This window comes from Filicampus tigris, chromosome 2 (genome assembly GCF_054856515.1).
Source record: "Filicampus tigris isolate MCC_2025a chromosome 2, RoL_Ftig_1.0, whole genome shotgun sequence".
Lineage (NCBI taxonomy): Eukaryota > Metazoa > Chordata > Actinopteri > Syngnathiformes > Syngnathidae > Filicampus > Filicampus tigris.
In genome coordinates, this window is record NC_141218.1 from 11,210,753 (window position 1) to 11,227,131 (window position 16,379).

General features: G+C 42.1%; 2 protein-coding genes across 2 annotated transcripts; both read right to left on the reverse strand.

Annotated features, from left to right (window-relative positions):
* Positions 1 to 339: 339 nt before the first annotated feature.
* Positions 340 to 11,463, reverse strand: cenpi (centromere protein I). Its single transcript, XM_086020240.1, has 20 exons — positions 11,163 to 11,463; positions 9,856 to 9,993; positions 9,019 to 9,137; positions 8,716 to 8,823; positions 8,569 to 8,617; positions 8,402 to 8,448; positions 7,931 to 8,020; positions 7,411 to 7,542; positions 7,049 to 7,192; positions 4,892 to 5,012; positions 4,586 to 4,680; positions 4,356 to 4,473; positions 3,908 to 3,972; positions 3,680 to 3,789; positions 3,227 to 3,362; positions 2,977 to 3,101; positions 2,587 to 2,635; positions 1,883 to 2,098; positions 868 to 909; positions 340 to 781 (listed from the first exon to the last, which is right to left on the reverse strand). The coding sequence occupies exons 1-20, from the start codon at positions 11,332 to 11,334 to the stop codon at positions 641 to 643; spliced, it is 2,217 nt and encodes a 738-aa protein (XP_085876366.1). The 5' UTR covers positions 11,335 to 11,463; the 3' UTR covers positions 340 to 640.
* Positions 11,464 to 12,270: 807 nt separating this feature from the next.
* Positions 12,271 to 16,375, reverse strand: hs6st2 (heparan sulfate 6-O-sulfotransferase 2). Its single transcript, XM_086023431.1, has 2 exons — positions 14,962 to 16,375; positions 12,271 to 14,042 (listed from the first exon to the last, which is right to left on the reverse strand). Exons 1-2 carry the CDS (start codon positions 15,531 to 15,533, stop codon positions 13,229 to 13,231), a joined length of 1,386 nt encoding a protein of 461 aa, XP_085879557.1. The 5' UTR covers positions 15,534 to 16,375; the 3' UTR covers positions 12,271 to 13,228.
* Positions 16,376 to 16,379: the final 4 nt, after the last annotated feature.

Consider the following 16,379-nt stretch of genomic DNA (forward strand, 5'->3'; position numbering starts at 1 on the left):
TGCATGCACGGCCACCTCTCAATGGGATGTTGTGTTACCCTGGCCACCCAACTGAAAAATTTATGGTTATGCCCCTGACTGAATGGGCGTTACATATATGCGGATTATCGCTATTCGCAGCCTGGCGGATCACTACCCACAAATAGCAGGATCCCACTGCATTTTTATTTGTATTTAGATACAATTGTATTTGCATTCAAATTCTTATCAAATTGTAAAATTAAGGATTTTGATTTATTGCACAGTCATAGCTAAACTCTTGTTTGTTTTTATTTAGAGTAAAGCAAAGAAAAAGATACTTCAATATCAAATTAAAAAAATGTGGAGTGGAGTCAACTGTACCTGTGTGTATCATGTTGCGCCAGCATTTTATTTAAAAGGAAAGTAAAAGTTTCTTATTTTTAACAGGTGGGGTAATGCAGGGGAGGCAGAATATGAAGCTGTACATTGAAAAGCAGCTTTGCATTGCACACATACAAAAAGAAAAGAATTCTAAAATTCTAGTAACCACCGCAGTCAACTGTCACTAAACAGACGGTGGTGTTGTTAAAACTTGACAATTCACACAAATAATGTATTTACAAGATTAAAAGATACTTGCAAGCAAGTGAGTATGTACAAGTCCTTTTTTTTTTTCCGGCTACAGCTGCAAGGTGCCGCTGTTTTCTTTGTCACCCTCCGCCGGTTGCCGCCGGTTAGTGTTGGTGTGCTTAAATAGTTGCAGGCCGTCGTAGCCCTGCGAGAACAGATACTCCATGTACCAGCTCCACGGCTTGACATGCTGCAAAACACACGCAACCCTAGTCACGTACCTTGCCACGATCACATATACAGTAACAAACCACTTCACTGGCGAGCACTCTATACCTTTATGGCGCTGAGATCCAGTTCTTTCCTTTTAGGCCAACACTGATGATGAAGGGAGAAAGAGCATTAATTCCACACGTGACGGAAATCCCAGCATGGAAAGCTAATTAATCATGCTCAATTGTCCATGTACTGTACTAATACGCTCTTTGTCCTTGCTTGTCATTTCTGCCCACTACCACAATGTTTTTTTGTTTTTTTTTCTACATTGGTATGACATTTCTCTGCAGTAGTAGAACAACTGTCTAACTACAGTGACAGTTTTGCCAGTACAGTGTGACATTTCAGCACACTAGTAAAATGACAGTGGTGCAATATATTATAACAATCACCTTTTTTTTTTTTTTTTTGCCCCACTATTGTAAAACATTGCTGCGCATTAGTAGAACCACTATGGGTGATATCGGTGTGCTACCAGCACTGCTAGTGAAGTGCTGGATGTTAACCACCAGAATTTTGTCACTGGTAGTTTTGATAGCACACAGTTGTCAACGAGCGCACCGTTTTGCCTCATATAGTTGCTCAGCTAGTGTGTCCTAGTTGTTCAACTAGTCGTGGAATCGTAATTGTGGAAAAACGTCACTGGTAAGACAGCATTTGTATTCATGCGCCGAGGGACAAAGAGCGCACTGGTAGGATATGGACTAAATGCTCAAACGGCTTGCCAAACTCAGCGGCTCACAGCTGGATGTCGGCGCCGGGACGGAATCAAAAAGGGCTTGTGTGTATTATTAAACGTGATGAAAAGCATGTCTCATGCTGCTGTTGTTAATAATACAACACTCACTTAGGTATTAATGTATGTTGTATGAAAGATACATTAATATCACACCCATCTTACTTCTATGGAGCAAAGTGTGGCACTAGTTTGGGGTGGGGAAAAGTGGAAGACAATGTGTCCCACCAGGCGTCTTTCACTTGTTTATGATAGTACTGTGCTCTTAAAAAGGTGGGGACTCAAGTCACATGAGCTTAAAAGTGCCCCCTTGCTGTGGATGTGGAGGCGGACGCTCACCTTGCGGTGGAAGTCGATGGCGTAGCCCATGAAGGCCGGGTGATAGACCAGGTCGAAGCTGTTGGAGCACTCGGGTACTTTGCTCCTCTGCAGCAGCCCCTCGTCCAGCCGCACGTTGACGCCCGACTGGAACGTCTTGGCGTTCCACAGGAAGTTGACCATGTCAACTACGTAGTGGTTGAAATCGCTGAAGGTCTGAGCGCTGATGCGAAAAGCCTGTTGGGGGAGGAGGGCGTTCATTAACCACCTGTATTTGTTGTGTTGATTTATTCCCACACCGCGTATGGGGTGAGTTCTTCATTTAAGAAGCCGGCGGCATTTTTCACATGAGAAATAAGGCTGACTGACATGTACTTTTAAACTTCAAAGCCTTCAACTGAGCTTGACTTTAAGTCAACAACTTCATATTTCACCTGCCAAGCAATAAAAAGGTCAAAGACGTTCTTCGTAGAACCAAAATCAATGTCAGCAACAGGCAGCATAAAATGTAGAAATAATTAGCAGCTGTTATTATGCTTCAGAAGAATTTGAAAATTAAAAAGTAATGTTTTGAGCGTATGCACATTTTTGTGCCATTTTTGGTTGGCGTGTCGTGAGAATTTTATACTGTAAAATATGTGCCCTGGTTCAATAAAGCTTGAGAAACATTCCTTGCCTTGTACGTACTGCACGGTAAATCCAGTGAAAGTAGTTGGTGTACCTACCTCTGTGATTTTCAACTGGCTTTTGGCAAATGCCAGGTTCACCTTGTACCTGAGAAAGAAAAAAGACAAACTTATGGCAAATTTGTTTTCAGCAGTGTGACAATAACGTTGAGCAATTAGTTGTACTTTCTGTCGCCTCGACATTTCGTTTTGGCAAAACTATTACAGAACCTTGTGTGCAGAAGTTAATTAGCAGGTCCTGTAAGCTATTAAAGCTTTCAAAAATCGAACACAACAAGATCAAATGGAAGGGAGTGCCTGAGTATTTTGCCTCCACTCATTATCATAAATGATACATTAGCATATAAGTGCAAAGATGCCATTCCATCCCGGCCCCGCTTCCATCATGCAGTAACGTGGCGCTACATTAATGCTGGTGGGGGCTCGTACCTGTGCATGATGTAGGCCAGACGGTCCACGCTGACGGGGTCGGTGGCGAGCAGCGCCGGGTAGAAAACGCCGGCCGGCGGTAGCACGATGAGCGGGAGACCGTACTTCAAAAACATCTCGCACTCCTGCGGAATGGGCATGCAATACAGCACATAATAATTCATGTCCAGTGATAACGGGACTTGAGGGTGTTTTGATGGGCAACAGAGCTGCGGATCAAAACACAATTTGATCAATGAGCTCGCATTACCGTCTCATAAAAGTCCAGGATGAAGTTGAGCAGGAGCGAGTGGCAGCTCTCCAGCTGCAGCCCCACGGCGGCCAGATGACCCACAAATTGCACCAGCTGCAACACGGAATCCTTAAAGCCCGACAGAGTCATGTATCTGGAAACAAAATGGAAAATAGTTACGCAGCAGTAGCAACGGAGCAAGAAACTCATCATCTCATCTGTGGTTTGATGGTTCTTAGGCAAATGGCCACTGAAACTGAGGCTGTCCCCCTTGGGCAAGGCACCAGGTGACCAAACAGTCAGCTGTTTTTTGTTGACAGGATAGCGGATGTGTGTATTCCCTGGATTTCCTCACACAAGACTAATCAAAGTTGTTGTTCTCAGTGGGGGTGGGTGTCAAATCTCCAGGTGACAACATTTCATTTATTCCCATTGCGCGCTTCATGCTTCAGCTCCCTTCATGAGACTTACACGGAGGTGTGGCTGCTGATGCTGATGTCCACGTCGTCCTCCAGAGCGTGCACCGAGTGCCAGGTCAGCCAATTTCGCAGCATATCGTTTAGACATTCCAACAGCCCGCACTGAGGACACACACACACGCGCACATTCAGACATCAGTCAAAACTAGCGCTATTAAATCACATAGGAAAGTGGTTCTTGGATGTACTACAAGCAAACACACTGGAGCAGAACGCGTACCTTGAAAAAGGGAGAGGACGTGAAGTAGAGCTGCTTGAGGGGCTCCAATAGAAGCTGTCCCATTTCTGAGGAGGAAGAGTAAGTAAGTCAATTTTATTTATAAAGTACTTCTCCCAGAGGGGACTCGCAAATTGTTTTATATGGTCAACCGTCAAACGCAAACTTTATGCAATTAGTCTAAGAAAAAAAAATATGTAGCTACTCAAAATGTCCACAGAAGAGGCAGCGCTGAACTCAAGTGGAAGTCGTAGGAAGTAGTTTACATAAACCACATGGGCTTTTTCGTTAATGACTTGGAGGCTAGGCTGAGTGAAGATCAGGACACTTGCATCTGACGGCCGGCCAGATTACACTGTCTAAAACGCTTTGTCGGCTAAAAGGTAAGCACAGCGTTGTGTTTTGTTGGATGCACAGGTTTCAAAATGGCGAACATTTATAATAAACCTACTGCAGCTGGGGACCACGGGAATGTTGCTCAGCAGGCCGAGGATCTGCGGTCGCATGAGGCATCCATCCCAAACAGTGAGGAATTTGTAGAGAAACCCTTCGGAACTAGAAAACGCCTCCTGGTAAAGACGTTGAGACACAATATAATTTTTTTTTTTTTTTTAACTAAAAGAAACATTCAAGAAGTTAAAGATGGCAAATGCACGTGGGTTTGAAGGCACGGAGGCTGACCTGGAGAAATTGGTGTGCAAACAGCAGCCTGTTCAAAAACGGCAGAGCCTCGTCAGAATTCTGGGTTGCGCCTCCGTCTCGACAAAACAAAAATTCTGAGAGGAGAGTGAAAGGTGTCAAATTAAAAAGGCCACCACATTTCAGATTCCCCGCGTGTTCGTTCCCTGAGCTCCCCCTGCAACCGCTTCCAACGCTCACGCTGAAAGAACGCCACGAGAGTCACGGTTCAACTGCCGGTTACCTTAAATGAGGGCACATCTCCCAGACAGGGGGGATGTCACAGTCACGAGTCATCTCCAACATTACCTTCTCGGAGCGCGTAGCCAAGCCAGAAGTTGAGGCGGAGGAGGGCCGACTCCTCCTGCACACAGTCCAGGTAGTGCAGAGCCACACTGGTAGACAGCAGAGAGCCCATCTGAGCTGGCAGCTGGTGCGGGGGGTAAAAATTCACCAAACATAAGCAAGAGATATGTGACAAGTCATGACTTTGTGGCCAAGCATAAAAAATTCATACGCAGGAAGGCAATGACAAATATGCAACCGTATGCATGAAGTTAAATATTCCACCTCAAGCCTTCAAAGGCGGTCGATTAGTCACCTTTAATTTGCATAAAGGCAGCCTGATTCAAGATTAAAATCACCCAGTAGACCTCTTTTTAATACTTTTCCCAGAGCAGCATTCTGCTACTTCAATAATCCTTGAGCAGCCAGTAATCCTAATAACTCACTCACTGGGAGAATTCATACAGTCTCTTATAATGTGCGAACAGCTGCTCACTTCGACTCCATCGCGGGCACTTTGTTAGAGTAATAAGCAAATGACAATGAAGGGGAAAGAATGGATGCAGCTCAGCTCTCTCTCTCTCTCTCTCTCTCTCTCAAATGGTTAAAAGCATGATGAGGTTGATTCATTTGTCGTCTTTTGTGACACAAATGACACACAAATTGACTAATTCATTATGGCCATATGTACAGGAGACCGGTCCTAATAAACGGTCATGACATCTAAATGGGTGGATTTATGTTTCATGAAAACAGAATGTGTGAGTCTTAAGACATAACATCCATATTATTAGAACTTTATCAGAGGCTTTTGAGCTCTTACTATTCCTGCTGCTGTTGTTTTTCTCAACTTTTATTGGGCAAATAAAAATAAACCACTAAGTAGAACAAGGCTATTTAAAAAAAACTGTCGTGAAACTCGCAGTGTAATAAAGAAATCACGAGTCTCTGCTGAGGTGGGCAGAATACAAAAACAGAGATACAGCACCACCATGTGGATAGGAGACTACATTGCACAGTGAAATGTAAAGAGGATCCGCTACATTTTGTAATGTATGGACGTTGCAGTGTTTCGAACGGTTCGAAATGCAGTGCAAATGCATAGGCACGCACAGTAACCACCATGTTGATTTTTATTTGATAGTTTTATACTCATGGCCAAGAAGTGTTTTACAATTATGAATTGTAATTACTTTTACAACTACGTTGGTTAGTGACTACATTCGATTTCGGACTTATGTACATATTCAGGTTTCCCTGTCGCCATTGATATGGAACTTGGTCCTACTGTACTTTGCCTTCGCCAAACATACAATCACTAATCAAAATGTGAAAGAGTTATCATAGTTTGGGAATTTTGATTACAGTTAGTTTTTACTCTTTAAATTTAGTAAGTTTTAATTTGTTTTCTTAGTGGGTTTGTTAGTTTTTAATCATTTTAGTATGAGTGTTCTTTTTTTATTTTTTATTTAGAGTATTTCTTGTGCGCAAGATTAAAAACATCACGGTAGGAATTGTGTAGTAACAATTCAACAAAAATGTTTTCAAACATGTAAAAACAACCATCCACAAATGAAATACAGGTACTGCATAACAGTCCACAGACTTAGAAGTCTGGCAAGTTGTGCATAACACTGCTTCTAAAGTTAGATGCATCACAACGTAACGTCTAAGATAGGAAGGTCTCGCTTTCCATCCCTCGTTTGCCAAATTGCCAACTTCTTAAGTGGGGTTGTGGTTTGAATTGCTGTTGAGAATTATTAAACCAGCTTGACTGTGCACATTTTTTAAATTTATTTTTTCCCCCATATATGAACCAAATAAGGAGACTTGTTACCTAGCGTCGCTTTTCAGCCTGGTTAAGCGACAGAAGCAGGGAAGCCATTGAAGCAGTTTAGTTAGTTAATTTTATTATTTTCGTTTTTATTTTATTTCATCAATGAAAATATTTTCTCAATTTTAGTTTTAGATATTTCGTTTGTGTTAGTTAACTAAAATAACCTTGGTCCTAAGTCAGTAATGTGGTCACCAATTAAGACTTAGTTATTGTACTGATTGCTAAGGGGGCGCACAACTTATTGTTAAGGGCTGTCATGTCCGCTATATTCTTTCACGTACAGTCTATGTCGATGTTATGGCAGTACATGATGTATTTCAGTAAGTTTGCATCTTAATGTGTACCTCTATGCGGTGCATGTTCTCCAGGAGCTCCGCAAAGGAACGGACCTGCGCCAGAGGGACCAATTTTCGACTGGAGGACAATTCAGCCTGAGACTCCTTATGAAGCGCACAACTCAGCTCTGGCAGTTCCAAATAGCAATGTTTCTGAAAGAACAGCACAACGGGAGGATAAGGATTAAACATTTATGGGCAAAGATTTCAGCAATCGTTTCTTCTTTTTGTTAAATAAATAAGTGTGTTGGCATCAATGAAAAACATTTAGAAGGTGGCTTCACATCCAAGGCGATGCGGACATACAAGTAGCAGCAATGATTACAACCAGAGCAATGTGGGATGTGACGTTGAGGTTTGAACCTCCATACCCTTTTCCTTCCGTTGCTCTGATCTTTAATTGTGAGGGTCACACCGGCATTGGGGGCGATCAACGCATTGTTCTTCTTCTGGACAAAAGCCAGCGCCGATTTCCAGGGCGAGTTGTGATTCCGAAACCCCCGCTGTGAAGAAATACAACAAAGGACATTACATATTATTTTTTCTGTGCACCAACCCATAAGATCCATTTATATAATTACAAGGAAAAATTATACCCTTAATATGTCAATAATGCTCAGTTTCGAACGATACTATCAGTTGAGTACAAAGGGGTGGAAAAAGTCCAATCATTTTCCAAATATTTTACTGGTTGTACTTTTTAGTTAGCACTTAGCGGTGATGTAAAAAGATATTTTTCGATCTTATTTAGCTACAGGACAGGGGCTTCTCTGGCAGTGTCAATGAAAAGAGAGCATTATTTTAGCATGGGCAGATTGTTGATACACTTGTTGAAATGGGTTGTGCACCTAATAAAATAGCCAGTGAGTGTTGAGCATAACATGTACAAACCTTCATTCTGGACGGAATAGAGAGGGTCACCAGTTCGGGGCAAAACACTTTATAGAGTGACAGCAGGTTCAGAAGGAAGGGTTGTCTTCCCTGAGAAAACATAACACACATACAAATATGGCACATTGTTAACGTTTCTTACTTGTTATTGCCCATTTCAACTCTGTTGCAAACCAAAACAGCACATGCTCTCAGATTAGGTGTGGAGCCATACAGCATGTTTAAAATAACGTTTAAAAACTTGTTGCCTGCACAAGGAAAGATTATATTATGGCAAGCCTGCATCTTTAACAAATGTTACACCATTTTCTTTACAGCAGCTGCACCCAATTTGTCTCGGCCATTTGGCCATTTCCATGCAATTCTCCACAATAGTCATTTTTATTTTGTTTTTTATTTTGACAAAAAACATAGCAATAATATTACGTTTTTAGATGATTCTGGTGAACTAAAAATGATCGGCGTACTTACCAGTTTGCCTTGTATATCCAGTAGCTTTCGGACTCGAAACACTCGCACTGCAAACAATTTCACATATGGGAAAAAAAAGGTCAGTAAAGCTCAAGAAAAAGAGATGAGGAGGACAAGGGAAAACCCCCGCTGATGACGACGAGCGTCAAATGTCCGCTTTGACTTACCGTTTTGCTTTGTGGTTAAAAGGTACAACAGGTGGCAAATGAAGGGACACTGAAACAACAACAGAATACAAAGTGACTCAGCTCTTGCGTGTGTTCCATTAGCACTCAGGAGACTCAACCATCCAAGTACCGTTGTAGGACACATACCAGATTTTCCTCTATCACAAAACTGAAAATAAAGCCATAGATGGCTCTCAGTTGATCCTTTGCATCAATCATGTCAAAAACGGTCAACACCCACTTGATGAAAAGAACCTGCAAATAATATGACAGCATGTTAAAATAATAGCCGGAAACAAGATACTGTATAATTAATATAGCTAGGTAAAGGAAAGGTGCAAACTCTATTTTAGGGAAGACACTTTGGACTTGATTTTGTGGTCGAATTATATTATTGAAGGACAGAAATCCCCCTTTTCTTTGTAAATTACTTTGTGTTACGTTACTCACTTGTGTACTTATGGGTATTTTGGAGACACCCAGCCAAGCTATGGCTCGAACCACGGCGTCCGGAGGCACCAATGTAGCAGGGATCAGACACTTAAGCACTCGGGGACACAAACTCGATCCTACACACAACAAAAAAAGTGTGGTGGGGGAGTGTTAATTTGGATGAACAAAACATTCAGACAGTCCAAAAAAAAACAAAAAAACATTGACATGATGGATGAGAAGTGATTTTTGTTTAACAATTTATTTTGAACATGTATAAAATATGGTTAGAGTATAATACAGTAACTTGTGAAAAAAAATATCAGCAAATAAAAAAGAAAAGAAAAAAGCTGAATAAAACAGAAATAATCAATACAACATAGCTAATAAATTAGCTGCTTACACACACCTGATCACAGACAAATTTGAAAAGGAGGAGGAGAAAGTACTGTATAAACGTCTGTTACGTCTCTATTCCTACCCTCGTATCTTTACAATAATGTCACTCTCATGTGCTTTTTCTAAGAGCTCTCAGAGAATAAAATGACGTGGATGAATGAGAACATTGGCAGATATGTTTCTTTAAGTGAAACTATTTGAAATCAGGAATTAGAATTTTGTGGAATTTTTTTTAAAAAAATTTCATTCCATGTTGCCTTATATAACAGGCTTATGTTTTACAATCATAGGTCATCATTAGAGTGCCATTCACATTGTAGGCGCCTCTGTTCCCCAAAAATACAATTGAATGTCCATTTTACAACAGAGGTATCCATTGACTGTTAGCTGCGAAATGACTGAATTTCCCCAATGTGATTAATAAAGTATTATCTACCCATCCATCCATTATCTTACCCATGCGAATGCTCATGGCAAACTCCAGCATCACGGAGATGGCATCCGGTGGAAGTCCTTTAGCGAATGCCACCTTCTCCACCACCACCAGGTTCCCCTCAAAGACATCATTGCCCATCACAGGGGTGCCTGCCTCAACTAGATGAGGAACAGGTGGCATCAATAGCGGGAACACAAAAATGTTACATCAGCAGTCAGTCATATGAGTTATACGATATACAGACCCTATACAGACAAAAGTAACAGAACACTTTGCCGCCACACCTAAATGAAGTAAAAATCTAGTTATTATTGATAGAAGACTTTTTACGGATTTGTGTGTGTCCGACGAGATTTGAATCCACATTTGGGACATCATAGGCCATTAAAATCACACAACTTCCCAAACGTGTTGGGTGGGATTGAGGTCAGGGCTCTGTACCAGTTCTTCCACCCCAAACTAGTTCAATTCTTCAAATTATTGGAAAGTATGGAAGTGTCTTAATAGAAAACAAAATAGTTAGCTCTAACAATACAACACTAACGTTGGGTGACTTTTTATGTGATATTTTGTATTGGGAAATTAAAGATGACAACTTCCAATTTGGCAAACAGTGTTGTACGTTTACATAAATTGATGAAAACTGTATTATGATATTTTGTATTGGGAAATTAAAGAAGACAACTTCCAATTTGGCAAACAGTGTTGTACGTTTAAATAAATTGATGAAAACTGTATTTGATCCCGAATATTATATCGGGTTAAATGTACCCGACGTTAGAGATGGTAATAATAATTTTAACGTTAGTGTTCTAGGTTTAATTCATAGACAGGTGTATCTCACTGATTTTGATCATGGTCAAGTAATAGTAAACACACGCAAATAACTTCTTATATAAAGTTTTGGTCTTTTCTGTATATGAAATACACTGCTTTTAAAGTTGGTTGTGTTGTTTTTTTATCGTTGAGTGTTGTCTCCTCGAATTGTATAGTTTATTGATGTCAAGTTGTCGTAAATGGTGCAAATAAAAAAAAGATTAGTTTTGGATTTTTATCATTGTTCATGATACTACACATAAACAGCTATGATATTTTGTTTCCTTTGGGTTCTAGACTAAAACAATACAGTAACTAGACTTTTATCACAAAAATAACCTTTGTCTTCCTTAAATTAAAGTATCGAGTGACGTCACAACCCACAGTCGAACTCTCGTGTACACAAAAGCGTTGAATACCGAACACATACCGATTAATTTAAAATATGTTGATATAAACTCAAAAATGTCCAGGTGCTTGCATGTTTGAGTAGAAAAAAAAACATTCCTACCGTCAGAGAAATACTTCACGGCCACAACAAATGGATCCTCCTCCTCATTTTTCCGTTTCTCGATTTCGGCGACTCTCTGACTTCTGTTTAGGTTCCGATTGGACACAGACTGGTCATTTGATGTTGAATTGTTCGAATCCGAAGACTGCGACGAGTATTTTATTGCTTCCATGTCTACATTGCTAAAGGCTAAATGACACCCAAGCCTTCCTTGCTTTCCACCATTCAAAAAACACCCTCAAATCTTCGCGCGACCGTTTACTCTGCGCTTGCGCAGTAGGGTACATCCAGTGAGGTGCATTTTGGGTACTGAAGTACGGAGAGCGTTTCATTCCCGGAAGTAACGACGATGCTTGACGTTATTCCTAATGCAAATTGTCACCTTAATTTCTCTATGTTGAGCTATCTTATCATTTTTTCGAGTGCACACTTTGAGATTTGGTTATTATAGACACAGATGAATTATCTACTATAAATATTCGAATATCAACCCCGGGTTGTACTAAATCTTACAAAAGTTGTAATTTGCCCGTACATATCTGTATATAATCTTACACATTACACAAGCTTTTTCGAATGGCTGCTGTCACGTGATCGGAAATCAGTAAAAAAAAAAAAAATAGTAAACATGTTGTGGCAAATGCGACAGGTTGTGTCGTGGGTGTGCTGTGCGCATGCGTGAGGAAGAGCGCAGAGACCCCCTCATCTCACGTGTATTGTGAGGCTACTGGGCTCCCCTTTTCGACGACATACAACGGCCGCGATCCGGGAGCCAACTCCGGCCTTGGGGGAAAATCTCCCGTGCGCTTCCCGACTGCCGGTAGGCGACAAAAACAACAACGGATAACGCTAATAAAATTGACATTAGCCGTACAGATTCGCGATGCACGCGTACATGTTTGAAAAGGTCTTTACACCTGTACAAATTACGCCGAAAGCGTACAACTTGACAGGTATGGAATATGTATCATCACAGTCACAATGCAAACACCTTGATCATTGGAATTATTGTAGTGGGTACTGCAAAGTACGGCCCGGGGGCCACATCCGACCCGCCCACAGTCTCTCACCGGCACTCACAGTAATCATATGAAGTCAAGGTAAAACGTAAAATGTGAGGTGCTTTTATTTTGAAAGTTGTGCTTTTATGTGCACACGTGTGGACGCTTGTACCAGCGAGGTAGTAGTAAGCAAGAGCATTTGATGAATCAAGAGTTGCACACCCTCTGCTGGTGCTTCCAGAGTCCTACAGCAACTAAAGAACATCACAATAATTACAGTCAGTTGACTGTAAAATAGGTTTTGTATTTAAAAAAAAAAAAAAGAGAGAAAAAGAAAAGACACTGAAACATTCACATCATGTAGAGCAAATATCAATTATGCTACAAGCTGAGGTATCTTCTATTCTTTTGTTACAAAAAGCTCATTTAAAACGTAGACAATTTCAGACGCTTTGAAAAACAGCTATTCTCAAACTGCTGTTTTTTTAAAGGTACTATGTTGTTCATCAGAGAAAAATAAAACAAAGGCAAAATATGATTGGAGCATCTTGGCGAGGACAAATCCAAACACTTTCAGTCAATATAAACATTAAATACTGTTTGTAAAAGTCAACCAAAGAAATACAGTACATAAATCTTTTTTTTTTCGAGAGCCAACTGAACTTGAACAATATTGCCTTTTAGTTGACTGACAAAGTTAAGTTTGTAGTAGTAGTACACTCTGTGGATATTTAAGACATTTAGACATAAGCAACAGAATAAAACATGAGAACAGAAAGATACGGATTCCCGCTATTACAACATTATTCAGTAATTTGCATATCGTGTTTCTTGGACATAAACTTAATAAAATAATGCATTTAAAACAAAAACAAATGAACTGTGTGGTACAGTGAAATTACAGTAAGTGAAAATCATTGGACTATTATTTTTGCAATTATAAATAACAGAAATATTCCATAGAGGTTACTGGTGCAGTTGCTTCAAGTTCTTTTCTCCCAGTTCCAATCGTAACTGCTCCACAGAGTAAGGCAATAATCGAATTGTGAAAAGAAAAAAAAAGGTTCATTTCCACTGCTCCACATTGTCCATGTAGTCCTCCATGGTGCCGCTTTCATCCATTTTCCACCAGTCTGGGAGGAGCCCATCAGAGTCCGCACTTTCGTCTTCCTCAGCTCGTTCCAGCGGGTGAATTTCAATCGCAGGGGGCGCTCGGGTGGTCTTCTGCTGGTGTGCTTGCTTCGTGGTGAGCCTTCCTCGGAGCCGCCTTCTCTCCTGCTGCCGTCTCTCCCTGGCCTGCTTGCGCTCCCGCTGCCGCGCAAACTGGAAACGCTGCAGGAAGAGATCTCGGGCGTACTCGTAGAGTTCTACGTCCCAGCGGTTGAGCTGGCGGATCCGGTGCTGAGTCTCGGCGGGGACGTCCACGCCGGAAGCCCGCGTGCCGTTAAGCTGCGTGAAGGGAGCGATGAAGGCCAAGTCGAAGGTGCGTTCGAAGAGGTACTGGGTTTTGCGCTGGTACTCGGTCAGGCCGTAGAAGGCCATACCGCGCAGGTTCCGCTTGGCGCTCTCCAGGAGCACGGCCCAGCGCTCGTCCTCGCTCATGGCCGAGACGTTGTAGCAGCCCACCAGGCTCAGGTCAGCCAGCATGCGCGTCTGACGGTTATTGGCCAGGTTGTAAGGGCAGTCGGTGAACTCCTGCAGGGAGCAGCCCGACCAGTCGTCGCCCGGGTAGCAGCTGGGCAGCTCGGACGAGGTCGGCGAGCGGCCGTCGCACACGTGTAGGGAGGCCTTCCAGGTGGCGCCTCGCTGGACATGACGCCACTCGCTCAGGTAGCGCGACACCGGGTCCCTCAGGATGGTTATGTAGTAATAGTTCCTACTGGAGAGAGGACAAAGTCAAACCTTAGTATATTTATGTCTAGATAGGAAGAGTGCTGAAGAAGTGCAGTCTACGTGTGTACATATTGTTTCGGACCACGAAAAGGAGAAGTGATCAAGCCACAGATTTGTTTGCATTATTGTTGTACGGTAATCTGATTTATGATTTACAGATTTATGATTCACGTTTGATAGAATTTTGTAAAGTTGTTGTAGTGAATGCTTCGAAGACAAAAGTTACAGTGTTTAATAAGTTATGCGCTGTAATTTAAGTAGATAAGTAAACTATCTTTAATTTAATTTATTAGATTACTTTTCAAAGTCATTCAGCTCTAAATCCTACCCAAAAATGTAATAAAAGCCAGAGCAAAGGCTTTATACGCTCAGGATTTTGAAGCCGATCACAGAGTTTAAAAAAAATAAATAAATAAATTTAAAAAAAGCTAACAGATCACCGATCTGATCAGAAGATGGATCAATCGATTTAAACAACTTATTTAATGCACTGCCAACCCACGCTATGCAAGGGGGGTAGGGCCCACATCTAGCCAAAAATTTGCGTATAATTGACGCCCATTCAAATAAACATATATAATAACCTGGAGTGCTAATGTCACCTACTCGCCTTAGCGAGAAGTTAAGCCGCCGTTAGCCATCTTACGTTGCCACTCACTAAACACACCTAACTTGAATAACTATTGTTTTCTCTCTTAGTTTTTAATTTGTTTTTCAATAGAGTTGTACAGGATATAGCTCACAATAAAGGCGGAAAAAGTTGTTAACTAATTCATCTTGGTCTGTTTTTTTATTTATTTTTTTTAAATCTCAAATCCTGGAATTTGAGCAGGGGTGTCTCTTTTTATATTCATTGTACCAATACTTTAACAGCATGTATGAAATGACCCGACTCTTCGGCCTACCTCTGTACGGTTTTGGGCGCCTCCCGGGAGTCCATCCGCGAAGGGACGCAGCGCGTCAGCTCGGTCCAGTCGGCGTGGAGGCCGCAGCTCCAGCCAGTGGAGAACCTGGAGAAGAGCCACGTCTCCTTCTTGCCTGGCCGGTAACAGGTGCACTTCTTCTGGCCAGCGTGGCACTCGCACGGCCTCTCCAGCTGGATGTTCCGCACCAGGTGTCGGCCAAACGTAGTGCCGCCCGTCTTCTGTATGTGTAGGAACACTATGACGTCATCCCCTTTTATGTTGAAGTCCACCGCGCGGTTCAGGTCCCTCTTGGTGAAGTTGAAGTGGGGGATAAAGCGGACCAAGGCGCCATCTTCTGCGATGTACGGATCCCGTTTCTCTTGGATGTCACCACCACCACCACCATTTCGGGAATCTGCGGTGCTGGCTATGTGGAGCCAGGACCCTAGCTGGTGGAGCATCTGGCACTCGGTGCTGCTCGGACAAACGTACTGGATCATGATGATGCCGAAGATCAGCGCCATGAGCAAAACCACCAGGAGCCTGTGGTGGCTGATGGACTTGTCATCCATTTTTTCAGGGACGAGCAGAAGAACATCACTCGTCAGAACCGGGTCGAGGCATAAGCGAACTAAGCAGTCCCCACAAAGCTACAGAAAGCTTCAGGACAGAAAGCAGGCAAACATAAATCCTTACTCTCAAGACATTGTCCAGGACAGACCAAAGATACCCAATTTTCTTTGTGCTTTTCAAAAGCCATATACACGCTTCACTGTATTTTGTCCATATCTTGAAGCTTATGTGTCCCTTTGTACTTTCCTAGTAGACTAATTTCCACGGTGTTAGATGACTGCACACGGTATATGATTGTATCAATCTGCAAAAGAACGCCTGAAAACGTATCGCCTCTTAGCTGAGGTGAGGGGCAGCTCCCAAATAAAATTCTATTTATCGCTCCATAAAGGCTCGTGGATCCACTGGGAGAAACAACGACCACCACCACCACCACCAAACAATAATACGACGCCGATAAGGAGCTAGGTAGCTAACGCTTGTTAGCCTCGTCTGATAAAACACCACATACTCGCATTTCTTGCGCCACTGCACCCGCGAATGACTCACAAATATCACAGCATCATCGTCGTTCACATTGTAGCGTTCGTTCAATTCATAAAGGTAAAAAAAACGACTTCTCGTAAGTAGTAAATCAAAAGGCTTCCTCTGTGGTCACCACCGACCGATTCTTGACCTTTCTTCCCAGCAGCCTTTGCGCTGATTTCGGCGTGAACATGACGTCATATTTGTATGAAGCACAAGACGCATGGACATAACACAAGGTGTCCAAAGGACTATTGTTAGATATTCTACGTATATGTGCGTCGTGTATGTCGGTGCATACACACGATCAAATAGAATGA